We start from the raw sequence: 18,109 nt of genomic DNA, 5'->3' as shown, positions 1-18,109 counted from the left end.
AGAAATCAGTGGAACCTTGCTGTCAGGTAGTGGGGGTGTACAGCAGGGCGGCAGCCCAATTAAAACAAGGAGGAGGTAGGGAAAACTGTGTTCTTGGGCTTTTTTCAGATTTATTTGGCTTTGCAGGCTACAGAGACTGTGACAGAGCAGTTAACATTCTCCGGTTAATGACCTAATGCAGGCACATTCTGGTATTGAGTTGTAGCAAAATTACACCTGCTACTTGAGCTGCTGCTTTTGAGTCTATTATCTATCAAGGCCTTTCTTGATCCCTTAGATCAATCCTGGGATTGAAAAGCTGTATTTTAGGACTCCTCATCTCAGCCTTTTTAAGGCAAAAGTAGTTTCTTCGCAAAGGTCTTTCTGTGGTTCATTCATCTCCTTAAATCCTAGTGGGTAATTGAATAAGCTCGGCTGTGCTAATTTTTCCATCTTCCTCGTTTCTTCTTTTTTGCTCTGTTAAGTGTTACCTTGATCCATTGCTCCTGACATGCATCCAGATTGTCGTGCCTTTTCACTTGAAGGAGAGACCTCTGTGTGTTTAAACTTCTTTTAATACAGAGGACATGAAATGTTTCTGGAGTTTAACTGTGAGGATGCTTGAAGAATACATTCCGAAGAGTAGGAAAGAGAGAGGGAGAAAAGGAGGAGCAAAGCCCCAGACCTGCTTCTGTGGGTAGGGGCATGTTCAGGATCAGCTAAAACTTGCCTTGAGCTGAAAGTAAATAGTCACAGAAAATACTTGTGCAGTTCCCCAGTCTGTCCAGTTCCAGTCCTACTGGGGTGTTTGTGGGAAGCAGGAAGAGAGGGACATTTTCTTTTACATGTAAGCACACAAGCTGTCCAGTTTGTAGCTGAGTAACTAAAACTGATGTGCCAGTCAGAGCCCAGACTAACCTGGTGCGTGTGGTCCCCAAGGGCTGCTGGTTTGGGCTCCAGGTGGGCCTGGCTTGTCCCATTTTCTGCTTCTCTTCTGTGTGTGAAGGGCTTTGTGCTGGGCTTTGCTGTGCTTCCCTCTGTCAGTCGGTGCTTCCCTGTGCCTGGGAACCCCTGGTGCTTAATTTGGGGGGAGCCTTTTCTAGAGCCCCCACAGTCCCCATCTCCAGCAGCAGAAGCTGGATTCAGTGACGCAGCCCTTCTCATCCCACCGAGCTCTGGGATGGGGACCCTGATCAGAGCATGCATTGATAGGCTTTAAAACTGGAGGGTTGTTGCTGAAATCGTACCTTATCTTTCTCTCTTTTTCTTTCCTTTTTTCCCCCCTTTCTCTGTGTTTGTTTGTTGTTTTTGTTTTTTTTTCCCCCCAACTCTGATCAGAACCGACCTTCCTTTCTCCAGCGTGCTGGGATCTTTGCAGCAGCCCATGCCGCAGCGCCTCGCCCGTTCCACCCGAGCTGCCCATGCCACTGGCTTGGACCTAACCTAGGCTCAATCTCAGCGTGGCCTGGGCAGGGGGGAACCATGGGGAGCTCTGCCTCATCGCTGGCCGCAGAGACGGAGTCGGACCACGGCTTCGGTAGCTCGCCCTACCCGGGGCACCCGGCCGTGGGCTGGTATAGGAGCAGTCCCGGTGGCCCCGTGTGGGAAAGTGCCCTTATAACGCGGCAGCACCAGCACTTACAGCACCGGCTGCGAAGGTAAGGACGAGGGCAAGGAGCCTGCTCACCCGCTCACCTCAGCTTCAGTCCGGGCGCTGCCTTTGGGACACCTCTTGCTTTGCATCCTGCTCAGTGTTGGGTCCCTTCATTCAGAGGCTCCTCAGGAAGCCAGAGCCAAATTCTCACCTGTTTGAGTGATGCCAAGCCCTGGCTTTACACAGGGTGGCTGATGTCCCCTGAAGAGTGGACTGCAGGACTCATCCCAGCTCTTCCTCGCTCACCTAAATTGTCAAGGTGGCTGCCTGGGAATGGGATCTCAGTTCCTTGTATGCCGTGTTCTCGTGGCTCCTTTTCTTTCTGGCCTCCCAACCACGCTGTAGTGTCACAGGTGGAGGATTGTGTCTCCAGGTTGGGTGGCAATGAGTTGCAAGAGTTTCTGAACTCAGAAGAGCCAGAGAAGCTGTTTTCATGCAAAAGCAGTGAAATGCTTTTGAATAACAGATCCACAGGAATGAAACAAACCAAAACAGATTTACTCTCAAAAACAGATTAGTGTTTCTAGCCCTCAATTCCTATCGCACCTTGATGAAATCAGCACCTCGGATGTGTCTCTGAGCTGTTGCCTCTGCCCCTTCCACATCAGCCACTTGCAGTGAGGAGTTTATCTTGTTTTTGGGGGGCTGGTGTCCTGCATTCAGTCTCTGACAGGTTGAGAGATTTATCAAAAAGCATCCAAAACCCCTCTGCCTGCGGGCTTGGCTACAGAGGCTGCCGTGTTTTGTGCTGATAACGTTTGAGCCTTTGCCTAATGCCTGCTTTGTGTGGACTCCAGCCTGGATGGGTGTCCATACCTGCTTGAATCTGTTTGGAGCTGCTGCTCATTTAGGAATAGCTGCTTGCTCTGAGTGTCCCTGAGCTGTCCTGGCTTTCCCCTGGAGGTATTTGCTGTGATGTTGGTGCAGTATCTGTGGTGCAATCCTCGTTTTCCTGCCTTCCTGCTGCTGCAAGGCCTGGGATGTGCTCTCCAGGCTCTGGTGCATGACTCTAGAGCCTCCCAGCAATGTCAGACTTTGCTCTTTTCAGGCCCTGTCTTGGGTCTTGTTGAGCTGGGAACAGTGTGAAACCAGTAAGTTGTTGTCTTTACTCTGTAGCATAGATTTGAGTACCTTTAAAAAAGATATTTTGTGCAGTTCCCAAATGCTGTTGCTGCGTGTGCCTGTCCTGTGTGGCTGGTCCACAGTGTGATTGGTGATCTGTGCAGTGTGGATTTGTCCCCTCTGGTTTAGAGGGATCCTGCAAACAGAGCTGGGTCCTTCCTGCAGGATCATCCCTTCTGCGCTGCCTGTTTTCCCTGTGTTGCCTTGAGCAGGTGGGAGGGTGTCTCAGCTCACAGATGAACTCCCTGCTATGGCCGTGCCCAGCCAGAACTGAAGTTTAGGAACTTGCAGCGTACACCTGGCCCTGGGCACTAAAAAAGGTGGTGTCTCTGCAGCCTGGTGTGCGGCAGCTGAGGCTGCTCATGACTCCAAGTCTGTATTTGAGGAACTGAGTGAAGTCTTGACATGTGGAAATAAATTTCCTGAAGAACCAGCCTTGGTGGCGGAGCGGATGTTGGGGCAAGAACAGGAACTGCCGGTCTTGGCGCAGATAACGCCGGTGTCCTGTGGGGACAGGAGTGGCTTTTGTGATAATTCCTTATTTCCCCTGCTGAAGGGAGAGCAGAACTCATCCCGACTCAGTGTCGCGCGGTTCCTGGAGATAGGAAAATCAGCGGCCGCGATTCACTGAGCGGAGAGTTGAGTTGCGTGGGAAGAACTCGCTCCAGGCAGTGATTGTGGAAGTGGGTTCAAAAGACCTGAGATCAGCCAGGCTGCCAGGCATCAAAAGGGCCGCCACTCCCAGGGAGCAACAGGGCCAAGGAGCAGCGGATGATTGGTTTCCAGAGAGGAACAGATAAATATATTCTTTGGAAGAATTAAGTAAGTCAATAGAACGAGTCAGGGTAGGTGTCCTGCCTGTGTATGTCCTCGTCCCCAGAGTCGTGTAGTTTAGGAAGGAAGTGGAGTACTGGGGAGTCAATTTGAGGCCAGGCAGGAGTTCTGGGATAGACTTTGCTTTTCCTGCTGATTTTCTGTCCCTGCCTGCAGCTACCTTCAATGCTGATAATGCTTTGGCAGCACAGAGCCAAGCTGCTCTGGGCTGTCTCAGGGATGAACACAAACCTTCCTTGGCAGAAAAACAGGGACACAAATACTTAGCGAGTGACTTTGGTCTGTACTTGATGGGAGAGCTGGGGGAGTCATCCCTCAAGGTGGGATGGGAATAAGGGGAGAAATCAGTCTTTTGAAATTGCTATTTGGCTTTGGAAATTTTAGAACCTGAGAGGAGGCTTCACTGTCTGCTGTTGCCTGGGTGAGGCTGATGGTGTAGAATTCCCTGTCTGCTGAAGACAGGGAGACAAGAGGGAGTAGAAAAAGGGCCTTAGTGGTAGAAGCAGCAGACTTGTGACAACTAGATTTGAATCCCTGGTCTTTTCTGGACAGGGCTGCACTGTCTCTTTCTGTGTGTCAGCATTTAAACAGGAGCCTGTCCCTTTCCCAGCGTGCCAGGAGGACACAGCTACTGAAGGACTGGAAGTACCAGGTATTAGGTGCATGTAGGAGAGATCTGATTGCAGAAACCTCTGCTTAGGGCAAGGATGTTTGGTTTAAATTCACCCCTGGTAGCTGTGTGCAGCCAGACAAATTCTGGCTCAGCTACAAGTTCCCTTTGGGCCCCAGCTTGCTCATGTGCTGGAAGGTGCTGGGCTGTTGTTGGGTGGGAGAGCTCAGCTGAGCCTGGGGATCCATGGTGGCCAAGCTTCCTGACGTGCCAAACCCTTCCTGGAGCTGGGAGCAGGAAGAGGCAGTGGCACAGGCTTGGTGCTGGCAGATTCTTTGGGGGGGAAAAAAACCCCAAAACCTCCTGGTAAAGCATCAGGTGACTGCAGGTGATTGCCTGCTTCTGTTTTCTGTCATCAGGTCTCAGGTCTGGCAGCCTCAGCAGTGCAGGTACCCCAGCAGACCTGGGCTGGGGCAGGCACAGATCCCTGGGTTTTATCAGCAGCCTGCACGGATTTGGGTGTGCTCAGAGTTGATTTTGCACCAGCTGGTCCATCTCCTTTCCTAAGCCTCCATGCAAAGAGCAGAGGTGGCTGTGGGACAGATGGGGATCACCAACACGTGCTCTGACTGTGTATCCAAGAGGAGGGATGAGGAGGGCAAAAGGAGCCACTCATCCAAACCACAAGGGCACTTCCATCAGCTCTCACATTCAGGACATGCCTGCTCATCAGACAGGAGTGAACCTGTGTTCCCCACGCTGCAGTGAGGTGGATGCATCCCTCTGCACGTTGTGCTCCCTCTGGAAGTTGTGTGGAGTTCAGCTGGGATTTGGTGGAGTAAAGATGCTGCAGGATGATGTGGGTACTTGTTTGATGGGAATGTTTGGCTTGTAACTGTTTGCTCACGAGTTCTCACCAGAGCCCGCGGTATCTGGAGCAGTGTCTAGCTCAAGGAGGTGTTGCAGTGGCAAGGAGTTGGCAGCATGGAATGCTGGTTCATCTGCCTGAGGCTCCCAGCCCTGCCCATCCGCTCTCCATGCTGCTCCAGCGGTCACAAAGCCTATTAGTTGTTTAATTAGGGTTATTTATAGCTCTGGAGCCATGGATAACTTGGAGGGTGGTGCAGAGCAGTGGAGACCAGAGTTCTCAATAGATCACTAAACAAACCCTCCCTTTGCTCCCTGTATGTCCTCCAACCTTCCTCATTTCCACATCCCACGAGAGCCATCCTGCCTCAAAGGGGGTCAAATCCAGGGCAGAGGCAGCTGGAGCACGTCCTCATCTTATGTGATTGGCCAAATCTGAGCAGAAATGCCTGACGCCCTTGCCTGGATGTTGCTGTCACAGCATGGAGAGCGCAGCAGAGCTGTCCCTTTGAGAATGCCAGCCTGGAGAAGGAAAAATGCCAGCCTGGAGGAGGGAAAACCTGCTTTGGGGATGCTCCTGTCTACAGGAGCTGAGCACTTTTGCTCCAGGACCATGGGTTCAGGTCGTTCCCCAAGTTTGCAGGTGTTGGGGAGTTTTGCTTTGGACGCTGCATTGCATGAAGTTTAGCACCCAGCTTTGGCTGTGCGTAGATCCAGTCTTCATCTCTTTTGGGAAGAGATGCTGCAGATGCAGTTTTGCTGTGAAGGAAGCTGGTCTCTTGTAAGTGAGAATAAGTGGTTGAGGGCGTGGGAGAGCCCTTTGGTACTCGGTGTTTTTCCAGGTATGTTGGGGGTGGGGAGCAGGACAAATTGGTAGCTTGTGAATTTTGGGGGTTTTTTAAAATTTTTTTAAGAACAGGGAACAGTAAGGGGAGCCAGAGCAGGAATTGTTTTAGTTTTTCTTTCTAGAGTAACCCTTCTGCATTGATTCTTCGGCTTCATAGGGAGGAACGTGATCTCATGTCTCATGGCAAATCACTTGTCCCCCTGAGAGGGGTCACATGTAGCCTGGAGTGGGGAAATGGTCTCAATCCTCTGGCAGAAGCTGGTGGATGGATGTGATGACGGTGGGAAGCTCAGGAGCCTGGCTGAGCTGCTGCAAGGAAGGAGGAAATGTAGGGAAGTGTGTGTTTGGAGGGTTGTTTTTTCTGTCGGGATCAGGATGTGGAAACCGCAAACACATCCCCTAACGGTGTCTGTCCTGGAGGGAGATGGGCCTGCAGTGACCTCATGGTGTGGGCTTGTGAGAGGAGGGGTGGAGGCAGGAATATCCTCCTGCTCTCTGGGTGGGCAGGGAGCTCCCTTCCCTCTCTGCACCCAGCATTCCCTGGGATCACTCCTGAGCTCTTTGCTTCCCTCTCACATTACCAGGTACTGGTTACTGTGAAAGGCACGTGCTGGATTTCTCCAACCAGTAACTTAATCCAGTTTGACATTGGGGCTCTGGGCTGGAGTCTGACTAACAGGAGTCAGAAACAGCGAGGGGGGTGCTCAGAGCTGCACCCATGTCCCTGCAGCCTCTTCCCCTCGTGATCCCCGTGTCCCTGAAAGGCCGCCTTGATCCCAGCGTGGCCGGAGCCTGGTGCTGTGGTGGAGGGGAGGCTGTGCTGAATGAGCCCTCTGCAGGCCTTTGTTCTCTGGGATGAAACAACCCTCGGGCACTGCTGCCAGCAGAAGGGCACAGGGAGGAAAGGGGAGCCCTGCTTGGGTGCTGTTTGCATTTGCCAAGCTGTGCTGCATCTCTCTATTCCTGCCTGGGGACCCACAACCCACCCAGGTGCCTGTCCTTTTTAGCCACTCTCTTCAAACAAACTGCCCTGGGCTTTTCTTTGACTTGGGCACCTTCCCGTGCTTCTCACCGTGCCAGCATTCCTGCTGTGCCTGGCAAGGCACCAGGATCTCAGCCAGCACCCCTTGCCAGCCAGTGCAGCTCACAGCACCCCCAGGCATCACTGAGTCCCTGCGAGGGGCAGGTGCTCCAGGTCACCGTGAGGAGCTGTGAAGAGCTGATCCGAGGAGAAGGAAGCTGCTCCTGCGTTACAGATGGCATTTCTGAGGCTGCAGCAGGACATCCAAACCAGAAGGAAGCTGGAAGTGGAGTGTGAAGGCAGCCTGGAGCCCTTCTGGATGGCGGCAGGACCGGCAGCAGGAGAGCTGGGGCCGTGTGGGGTGGGGAGAGTTCGGGCTGCAGGTGCTTGGAGGCTGCCAAGTCAGCAGCTTGCAGGGAGCTGAAGGGGCCTTGCCTGCCCTTGCCCAGAGCTGTGCAGAGCTCAGCTGGGTCTGCAGACGCTCAGGTTCCAGCCCTGCTGCTCCCTGTGCATCACACACTGGGGCTTGTGCTTGCACAGAGCTGGGCTCTGGCATGTGGGGCGTGGCAGGTTGGCTACAGCAAAAGGGGATTTTGGGAGGCTGGATCTTGCCAGCTTTTGGTGGGAGAGGACAGTGTCTGCACTCTGTGGCCTTCAGCAACTTTCCCCAGCTGTGGAGTGGGGAGAAGGCAGACACAAGCAGGATCTTGTGTCTTCCTTAAAATCTGATTTTAATCTCCCTGCCTTGGAAAAGTGAAGCTATAGCTAGGTAGATGGGTAGATGTGTGTGTATGTATATATACCTGTATTTTCTTCCCCTGCTCCCTTGAGACACCAAGGAGAGGACAGCTTTCATTCAGAGCCCTGGTGTTGGCAGCCACGTGCCCCACGCAGCAGAGGGACATTCCATCAGACCCTTGCCACCTTCTGTGCCCAGGAGCTGGGTCTTCTCCTGCTGCCTTACCCACAGCTGCTGTGTCTGTCCGTGGGTTAGGGACAAACATGGAAGCACTTGGTATTTCTGGAGTGTGGAAAGACTTCTGTTCTGCAGGAGCTTTAGGCTGCAGCCCGTGGCACAGAACGGGCTGATCAGTGTCACTGCTGCTGTCTTGCCCAGCGCTGCCCCTGTGGCACGTGCAGTGACTGGCATTGAGCACTTTGCACACACCCTAGCAAACCTCCAGCAGAGCTTCACCCAGTGACCTGTCTTCCCTGGGTTGTGTTTTCCTACAGGAAATGTGTCTTCTGGGCACACTGGTATGGGCACTGCAGCTGTGGGTTGCTCAGGGCCTGCTGCTGGTGGCAGTGTGGTGGGGAGGGCACAGCAGCTGGCACAACTCTGTGTCTGGTGCAGCATTTCAGTCTCCAGGACACATGTGCTCCTTCCTCCTCTGTCCTGTGCAGGTCAGCGGTGATGTCCTTCAGGGTGTCCTTGAGGAGTCCTTGTGCTGGGCTTACCCAGGGCTGTCTGTGAGCGTGTGTATGACTTGATGAGGTGCAGGAGCTTTAAACAACAGCAGGAGCTGCTCTCCTTGGTAGAAAACACGGTGTTGTGCTGCAGGGAAAGGACACTGAGCTGTTGGCCTTTCTGTGCTGGCAGGATGCTTCCCTCTGGCACGTGGACTCGGGAGGGTTAATGGCACGTGCTCCAGCCAGGAGCATCCTCTAGATTCCAGCTGTCAAAACAGTGAGTTAAGTGTGTGTCGTCTGTACAAGACAGTAAACAGTGCTACAGTCTGAATTACCCAGCCTGGAGGCCTCCAGGGTGCAGTATAACTTGTAAGGGCTTCCCTGGTAATTCCAGCCTGTCTGCCTGCTCCTGGAGTCAACCAGGTGTGTTGCTGGCTCAGTTAAGGTGGCAATAGCTCTAGAGCTTGGGATATGAGCAGAAGGAGCAGGCTGGGATGCTGGGTGGTTGTGTGGCTCAGTCTGCCCCAGCACAGCGTTGTTCTGCTCTGTTCCTGGCCCTTCCATGTAACCCACCAGATCCTCCTCTCTGTCTCCAAGAGCCCATTTGGAAAAGGCACAGTGATGCCAAACTGAATCTGAAATACGGGTTCCTGTGTTGAACCTGTGTTTGATGGAGCATTGAGACTGTGGTGGGCTTCTGGTGTGCTGCAGTGCACCTGTGTCCTCCTGGAGCCTGGTGTTTGCTGATGGGATCCTGGAGGGTGATCTGTGACTGCAGCTGCCTGGGATGGCCTCGAGGCACTGTTGACTTGGTGCTGATGGGGCAGGAGGTGCATGGAAGGGTTTTGTGCTGAGGGAACCCCTGCTGCTGCCTACACAGGATGCTCTGCCAGAAGGTGCACACTGCACAGCCAGAGCTATTTCACCTGTACACTGCCTCTGAATGTGCAGGCCCAGGACTGTCCTAGAAGCCACCAGTGCCAGGAAATGAAAATGCCAAGTAGGCTGTGCATGATGAAGCATTCCCGGTCAAACCACAGGAAAGTCAGTGTGTTTTATCCCACTGAGCCTCTAGGGAACTGTGGCTAATTGTCCCCTCTAAAGTTCAGGCACATGAGGAAGAGGAGTGACCTTTGTAGGTCAGGAGCACACACACAAACAGATCCATTGCTGTTGGTGGGACTCAGCCTGTGCACGGGATCCCATCCTCTCCCATCTCCCTTGCAGGAAGGAGCTGCGTCAGTTGCTGGCTGAGTTGCTGGCTCAAGAATGTCCTTCAGTGGCAGGGCTTGAGAGCTGAACTGAAACCCCCAGCCCAAGGGTGGTTTCTGGAATGAGGAATGAGCCTGGCCTGGCTTTCTGCAGGGATGCCCAGGGGCTGAAACGCCAAAGTCTCCTTGGCTGTTCTTCTGAAATTCCTCCGTGGTTTTGGCAGCACAGGACAGAGGGCTGGCTCAGGGCATGGGGAGTTTCCCTGATGTCAAAGGAAAGCTGTTCTGTTGAAGTTCACTAACTACAAAGGCTTTACTTTTGATTTTTCGAAGATTGTGTGTCGCCCAGTTGTGCAGAGCAGAGCCAGGATTCCCTGGGAGCTGCAGGGTGCTCTGACCCTTCCTTGGCTTCTCAGGGGAGGGGGCAATGGGAGCCTCGGTGGGGGAGCCCACATTGCACGTGCAGGGACATCGATCCATGACTTGACAGCCTTTTCCCTCCAGACCTAGTGTGCAGAGCTGGCCGGTGCCCGGAGGTGCAGGGGATAATTTAGCTCACCCCTGACCTCAGCAGGTAGGGGTGATGTTTAACCAGTGCCAGAATGGGCAGGCAGTGGCTGATGTTTGGGATGGGGGTGTCTCTTCTCCTGTCCTTGGTGGCTGCGCTGGGAAAGTCATGTGAGCAGCCACCAGCCTGCAGATGCCCTGTCCCTTTTGTGCCATTCTCTGCCAGCTGTATTTATTGAGCCTGACAGTTCAGGGGCTGTGGAGATGGACGGATTTCTATTAGCTGTACCTTGTGTGTGCCCCGCTGTGAAGCGAGCCCAGGCATTGGCATTGCAGGGTCTGAGGGCTGGAGCACAGCTGCTGGAAATGCAGAGTGATCGGTTCAATGGAGATGTGAGAGATGGAGCAAACAGCTTTGGAGCCGTGGTGTTGCTCCTGATCCATTTCCCCTCCCTTCTCTTTCATTCTCTCTTTCTCTTCCCCTACCACTCTTCCAATTCTATTTTAACAGCACTACAAATTGCAGCATAAATCTTTAGCTGAGCAGCAATTTGGCTTGGCAAGCACCAGTAAATCTCCTCTTGCAGCCTCCCCGTGTGAGGGGAGTTGCAGTGAGAGGAAGGGGATGTGGGTGAGTCCTGAGTTTACAGGCCCATCAGGTTTTCCTGGCTCTTTCCAGCTGTGGGCCCATAGCCTTAGTCCCACATCTCTCTAGTCCTGGGTAACAGGAAAATTCTTCTCCCATCCCACCCAGCCTTCAGTTCAAACATCAAGTGTGTTGGGAGGTGGTGTGAAACAGCCTCTAACATGGAATTAGAGGGGTACCGGCATAAGTTCCAAATGCTGTTGTTCAGGTGTGATCCTAAAGTTGTTCCCTGTTCTTGAAGACTGTACAGGGTGGTCTTCATCAGAGCAGTGGACTTGTCCCTCCAAACTACCCTGCACACGCAGGTGCTTTTGTTACCTGATACAGAATGCGTGTGTCCTCTGTGCGTTGTGGTGGGAGGAGTGATGGAAAATAGCTCTGGGTGGTGTGTGAAAAGCAAAACTTTGACCCTTTAGTCCATGCAAGGCCTCTGTCTGCAGTCTCACACCAGGGGCTGTTTGTCCCAGCAGATGTTCTCCAGCTGCTGGTTCTGTGTCCTTGGATATGTTCTGCCTGTGTTTGTAGCCTCCTTCCATCCTGTTTGAGCTTGACCACCGTGATGCTAGGAAGGAATTGTTCCCTGTGAGGATGGTGAGCCCCTGGCACAGGGTGCCCAGAGAAGCTGTGGCTGCCCCTGGATCCCTGGAAGTGTCCAAGGCCAGATTTTGGATGAGGTTGGAGCAACCTGGGATAGTGGAAGGTGTCCCATGGAATGAGATGGACTTTGAGGTCCCTTCCAGCCCATTCTGTGGTTCTGTGAATACGAAACCAGGATAAAATACAGACCATGCCTTTGTCTTGGCTTCTTCTTGTCTGAATGTGAAGCTTCAAAGGCATTTTCCATGCTGGAATCTTCAAACACTGGGCAAGTGTTGAAAGACACAGGGAGAACTCTGCCTGTTGTCAACAGCACTTGCTTTTTGTGTGATATACCAGTGAGAAAACCGAGGTGCAAAGGGGAGAGGCACCTGCTGCAGAAGTGTGTTAGAAAACAGAGAGATTCTGGGGCTTTAGAGCAGGGTTTCTTTTTTTGTAGAGAAGCACAAGTCCCTGCAGTGCTGGCTCCAGATGGCCACCTCGCCCCTCTCTGTTCTCTGGGGAGCACAGGCTCTTTGAGGCAGACCACAGACCCTCACTTAAAAAGAAATTCCTTAATTGGCTTAAAGACAGAGAAACGAAAACAGCGAGTAGAGGTTCCTCTTCATCCAGCCAGCTTTCCTCAGGGGTTGCTTTTGAAGTGACTGTTCAAACATACGTCAGGTGTGGGGAGCTAAATGGATGGAAACAAGTGTCCTTTTGTCCCATGAGTCCACCCTCCTTGCTGAAGCTGTCCCAGCACCTCAGATGAGAGAGAAGCTTAATGAGTTCAGCTTCTTTCTCCTTTCCTTGCCTCCTCCCCTTCGTGCTGAGAGCAGGTAAGGCAGCATTGTGAAACGTAACTGTGGGCATCAGCCCCATCAGTAGTTCCCTTCCTCCCCACGTTCTCAGCTGGAAGATCTCCCTTCCTGCATCCCTGTCCTTCCTTCAGAGGGCAGCCTGTGCTACTCTTGAGCCCATTTCGAATGGAACCTGGAGAGAGCTGATCAAAGCTTATTCCAAGGATCTCTGTGCCCACATCTGTGAGCTCCTCCTGTGGTACCCTGGCAGCTGGGGTGAGGGACACAGCAGCAGCTTTCCTTTGGGATCCTCTTCTCTCCCAGGAGAAGCTGGGCTCCTGTGTTGTGGGATCTTTATTCAGCTGTGCTAACCCAGCTCATGCACAGAGCTTTTGTTAGTGGTACTGGGGTGATGGAAACTCTCTATTAGCTCCTGGTCCTGTCCTGAATATTTGGCTTTCATCCTGTTCAGGGGATGACAGCTGTCCTAGAAAGGGGACAGCAGTCCTGAGTATCTCCTGAGCTGGTATAAACCTCCTCACTAGCACTGAAGGACCTGGTGTGATGTAGGTGAGCTGGAAACTCATTCACAGCCCTCTGGCTCTGTTCCTCTGGGGCCAGGCACCGATGCCTGGCTGCTCAAAGGTCCTGGGAGCCCTCTGGATCTCAGGATCAGATTCCCCTCAACATACACACACACCCCCTTCAATAAACCATATGCCCGTGTTACTTAAATAGAATAAATTTAAAAATGGAAAAGCCTCCAGGAGCATCTGGAAGTTCAGCACCTGTGGAAAATGGGCAGCTGAAGGAGCTGTATATGAAGTGAGAGCAGGGAGAAGAGCTCATAAAGGGCTCAGTGGAAAAAGAGGAGTGTTTGGAAGTCTTTCATCTTCCCATTGCAGCGTTCAGATGCGACTCCAGCTGCTTTCTATTCTGGGATGCAGGGAAGTGTGTGCTCCCACATGTGGCTATTGCAGCTCGGAACGAGCAGCACCGGGTTTACCCAAAGGTTGGGAGATTACTCTGCTGTACAGTAAGAGGAGTTCAGAGGATGCTGAATGTGCATTTCCAGGACTTGAGAGATTCACATTGCATTTCTGAATTTGTCTTAGACTTAGTGGTCTGTCAGTGCTTTGGCTGCTGACTAGTCCCCATGCAAGGAGAATCCAAGGCTCTCCAAAACAGCACTGTTTGCTGCAGGGAGGCACAGAGCTGTGCAGGTACGCACAGAGAAGTCTGTGAAGTCATATTCTTTTCGGGTGCTGGTGCTGTTTCTTAGGTTGCAGTGGGAAAATCAGTCCCAGTTCTGTCTGGAACCCCACCAGATACTTTGTGGGAAAAGGGAATGTGGCAGCCAGGCAGGTGTTGCAAGCTGAGGAGGACGCAGCTATCTCTCTGTATTCACTAGAGGCCAAATGGACACTGGAATGCCTTTGCTTCATCAAGGGCTTCTCCCTTTTCTCTCCTGGCTAATTCAGATCACTGGCATCCCAGATTCTCCTTGTTTCAGCTTCCTTAAAAGTTAAGAATGTTATTCCCTGACCTTCTGGACTGTGAACTCTCCACAGTCAACAAGAAATTCCCTTATAAGTGCGAGATGAAGATATGAACATCCCACTTGTGCCCTGTTCCTGTATGCTCCCTAACCCCGTGTCCCATCCCAGACACTTCTGCCCAAAACTTCAACCCCTTTTAGAGGCTGAAGGGCCAAGGCAGGACCCCTCTGGAGCAGGGGACACTGACAGGTGGCAGTTCACAGCCCCGAGAGTGGGGGACTAGCAGTGGTGGCTGGCTGGCTCACACGGTGCTCGCCAGCATCCCAGGGATCTCTTGGTTCTCCTGATGGTTTCCCCCCCAGGAGTGATGCATATCCCACTTGACTGCCAGGCCCTCCCCTTTCCTGGTGTGGTTCACCAGCTTTGACAGGAGGGGCCAACCCCGCTGCAGGCTTTCACCATTTGTCACAATAAATTGCTTCTTCCTCCTGCTGTGTGGGGGAGATGCTGGTTTGTTTGCCCTGAGTTTGAGCAGCACCTGAGGTGGCTTCTCCCACTCCTTGCTCTTCCTCCCCCCGAGCCTCCAAGGAGAGCAGAGCCTGCTGCAGCTGGCAACAGGCTCCCCAAAGCTTGCCTGGTGCAGCAACGAATTTTGTGTGCTCTTGCATTCAGCTGCTTGACCTGACATGACCTGGGATGGGGAGCAGAGCTGGAGAAGGTGCTGATGCTCCAGGAGCAGGAAAGGCAGGAGCTGTCTGTGAGGCTGGTGGGGTTTGCTGCTGTTCATGGTGGTCCCTCTCTAGGGAACCACCTCCAGGTCAGTACAGCAGCTGTACCAGGCCTTGGTGTGTCTTTTCCAGCAGCTGCCAGGGAGTGTGAGTGCATGTGAAAGTTGTGTGTGGAGCCAAGTTCTCAGTGGGGAGTGTGTGAACAAAGCGCAGTACCCCGTTCAACTGGGACTCGGTGCATCTTCACATGGGGTTCCTGATGTAGGAGAGGGGACATCCAGCTTTGCCCTCTGCCTTCTGACCTTCTGTCACCAAAGGAGCTGGTGACGTGCCCAGGCATTCGAGAGCTGGCAGGGTGTGCTGTGGCTGTGGGGGAAGCTCCAGCCTCGCCTGTCCCTCGCTGCTGGGTGATGTCTGTAGCGTAGCCCGGTGGCTTCATTGCTGTGCCCTGATCACTGAACTCCAGGGGTGCTGGGAGCTGCCAGAGTTCCCCTCTCTTCCTCTGGCTCCTGGCAGTCTTTCTTTCTCTCTGCAGATCAGTGCAAAGCTTGTTGGCTGAGATATTAACCGTGAGCTGCTTTCCTGAGGTCCAGGGCTGGCTTAGCTCTTCATTAAGGCCTGTTAATGATGCTGAGGAGCCTGACAGCTGCTGGCCATGGAGCACAGTGCCCTGCTGCCTTCCAGCTCTGCGGGATGGTCCTGCCCGGGGTGCCCAGTGTCGCTGGCAGCCATGGGAAGGGCACTGCCTGCTCTGGCATGGGACAGTGCAACTGCAGAGCTTGGCTTGAGAACTTTCCCCATTTGCAGCAAGAGTTCCCAGCAGCAGCTCTGCCAGGAGCTAGGAGGGTGGCCAAGCTAAATCCCTAGGAGAGGAGGAAGAGAAGGCTGGAGAATCTGCTTCCACCTGCCAGGCTGCAGCCCCAGTCTCCTTAGTCTCAGACCTCATGGAAACATGAGTCTTCCTCTCTCTCTCCATCCCAAATGGTACCAAGCTCTTATTACTGTTGGTTTTTGTATTAATTGCACCCTGGAGCTATGCTTTGATTTATTTTATCGGGGAGAATTTAGGGGAAAAGATGGCTGTTTCTGAAGCAAATAGCAGCCTGCCCCGTGTAGGGCTGGGAGCTGGAGGGACAAAAGGAGAGGGGGGCTTGGCAGTGCCCTCCCACCTCCTCCCTGTGCCACGATAGCCCCAGCACCCCCCAACCCCTGTGGGGCTGTGAGGGGCAGGCAGCCACCTCCACACTCGTGCGGCATCCCCCAGCAGCACAGGCCTCAAAGGCACTGAATGGCTTTGAATTTCCTTCTCAGGCTGGGAGGAAGGGGGTTAATTTACTCTCTGAAGGTACAGGGTGGTGTGTTGGAGCTGAGCTGGTGGTGCTGGCTGTGAGAGGGAGGTGGGGGCGTGGAGCTGCTCACAGAGCATCACCTCAAACCTGTCCCATGCCTCGCTCTCCAGAGATGAGACACCCAAAGAGATGTCCTCTGCTCCATTCCCTCCTGCCTTTTACCTGAAATCCATCCATTCTGAGCTCTTCTGCCCATCCCTCCCACTTCTCCTACTCAAGATTCTGTTGGGTTTTGAAATTAAACCCTGCCATGATTTGAAATGAATTAGTGTAGCAGTAGTATTAGTGAACATCATCTTCCCAGCTGTTCCTTCCCAGCATCTTGCTGGTCCTAGAGCTGGTGCATTGGTCATAAATCCTCTCCCTGCTGTGCTTGATATTCCCTCGTTTCTAAACATCTTATGTTGTGCTAACACCAGAGGAGGCTTGGAGACCTGTGTTCCCATCCCTGTGTGATGTGACCTGCTCACATGTTCAGGGCTTCCTCCGTTTTAAGTGGTCACAAATTTTGCCGGACAAGTTTATTTTACCTGGGAAACTTTCTGCTGAGACCACAGGTGGAGTGGAGTTATAAAAACCGTACAGGGCAGCTGATCCAGATTTCACCAAGCTTTCTAAAAAACAAAACTACATTTCTCAAAGTGTTTTCTTGCTCCAAGTGTGCAAGAAGCTGAAGCTACAAGTATCCAACAGAACTTGGGGCCATCAGTCTTCTAGGATTGACAAAAAAAGATAAAATTCTTGAATTCTTGTGTTGTATTTGCTGGAGGTCTACGTGCTTTTTTTCCCCTGAAAAAGCACCTTTTTTTGGGAGCTGCAAGCACGCTGAAGCACTCACTGAAGTTTTGGCAGAACCAGAGGTCCTTTGTGCTTTCTACACCCAAGTTACACCAATTCCATGCCACTGTGACGAACTCCTATAAAACTGCTGTACCTCCCTTCTGTATTTGCTCTTGAGAGGGTTCAAATACCCATTACATATAGATTTTGGTCAAAGTCAGTGTTATGTAGTCAAAGCAAGGCTGTTCAGTTCATCACCTCCTCGAGCCAAATCAGCATGTTAATAGCCATAGCACGATGCTGGCCTGAGTTAAGGACACGAATTTCCTCCCCCTGCTGTAATATTTGGGTGCAAATGGAGCTCGGTATTTTTTGCTTTTAATTTCCCCAGGCACACAGAGGACTGGGGAAATTAGGTACAGAAAAGGTAAATAAAGTCATTGAGTAAGAGGAATGGTGGCAGCAGTAGCGCTGTGCTAAATTGGTTTCTTTGAAGTGAAGTGTGATTGCAACTGCAGAAATTTCCCCTGCTTGCATGCAGGGAGGCAGGATGAGGTTATTAATTATAACAATGGGCTGGAATTGATCTTAATGAGAAATAGTGCAGGCTTGGGAGGAGCTGAGGCTGTGCTGTTGGCTGTCCCCAGGGCTGGGGCTCCAGAAGGACCATTCTCTGCCAGCCTGCCCCAAAGCCTGTCCCACGATGATCCCGTGCTACTGAGTGCCTCCACCCTGGGTTTTGAAGAAGTCACATTGCTGTTGGCCTTCTCATCTGGGCCCTGCATCTTGACAACCTTGGACAGGTGCAGGAGGTGCTGCTTTAGAGTGAGAGACCTCATCAAAAGCTCATGAAGCCAGAGCCTGCAAAACTTTCGAGCAAAGCTAGAACTTGGACTTTGCTGACCTCCTTGGAATATTCTCAGTCTGCCTCCTCCTTTTGTATCCCCAGGGATTGTAATTGTTGCCCTGGCAGACTTATGGGAAAGCTGCTCATTAGCCAAGGAGCCTTTGGGAATGGTCTTGTCCCAGCGTGCCCGTGCTCTGCCGGCCAAACTGGTTTTCTTCTGGGAGCTCATTTCTTACAACACAGTAGCAATTAAGGTGTATTAAAGGCTAATCATGCCCAGCCTGTTTTTCTCACAAGACAAGCCTTCCAGAGTCTGATTCTGCTTTGATGAAGAATGATGAAAGTCTTGTCTGCTGTCCATCAGTTTAGGGTAATGCTCCCTGTGTCCCTAGGCTGGGAGAGAAGCCAGCGTGAGGCACGCTCCTTCCAGGTGTGTGTCACCTGGCATTCCTGCAGCAACTCCAGTAACTTCACATGGGCAGATCCCTCCAGAAACCCTGCCCCTTCCCTCCCTTTTCCGGAACAAAACCCAGGGATTTCAGCGATTTAGGGGAGTCTGCAAGCCATGACAGTCTCCTCAACTTCCCTTCTCCATCAAAGCCAGGCTTTGGTGTGTGTCACAGGAGCTTTCAGGGTGCTCCTGTCCCAGCTGTGCTTCTGCCCTCCTCCTGTTTCCCAGCACGCTCTGAACACATGCCTTGGTGTCTCTTTGTGGCTGGTGGAGGATAGAGGAGTGTGTTCTCTGTCCCACTTGCATCCCTTGCAAGCACTTGTATTTACAGAGCATTGCCTTGGAATTGCCCAGTGTTCCCAGGCACAGGA

At 52.5% G+C, this 18,109-nt stretch overlaps 1 protein-coding gene across 9 annotated transcripts in view; it reads left to right on the top strand.

Moving 5' to 3' along the window:
* Positions 1 to 18,109, top strand: part of CAPN15 (calpain 15) — a 54,666-nt gene that overhangs the window by 14,656 nt on the left and 21,901 nt on the right. For 6 of the 9 annotated variants that reach the window (XM_040078994.2, XM_040079001.2, XM_040078995.2 and 3 more), the window contains one exon: positions 1,318 to 1,637. The exons of 1 other annotated variant lie outside the window; for it this stretch is intronic. In XM_040078994.2, the coding sequence (XP_039934928.1) occupies positions 1,462 to 1,637 (176 nt within the window). In that variant the 5' untranslated portion in view covers positions 1,318 to 1,461. The remainder of the gene's footprint in view (positions 1 to 1,317; positions 1,638 to 18,109) is intronic. 2 more of the 9 variants (XM_040079000.2, XM_040078999.2) reach the window with 1 other exon arrangement.

The sequence above is a fragment of the Hirundo rustica genome, chromosome 15, assembly GCF_015227805.2.
Source record: "Hirundo rustica isolate bHirRus1 chromosome 15, bHirRus1.pri.v3, whole genome shotgun sequence".
NCBI lineage: Eukaryota > Metazoa > Chordata > Aves > Passeriformes > Hirundinidae > Hirundo > Hirundo rustica.
Note: the sequence above shows the minus strand (reverse complement) of the source record. Positions and strands in the feature narration are given on the sequence as shown.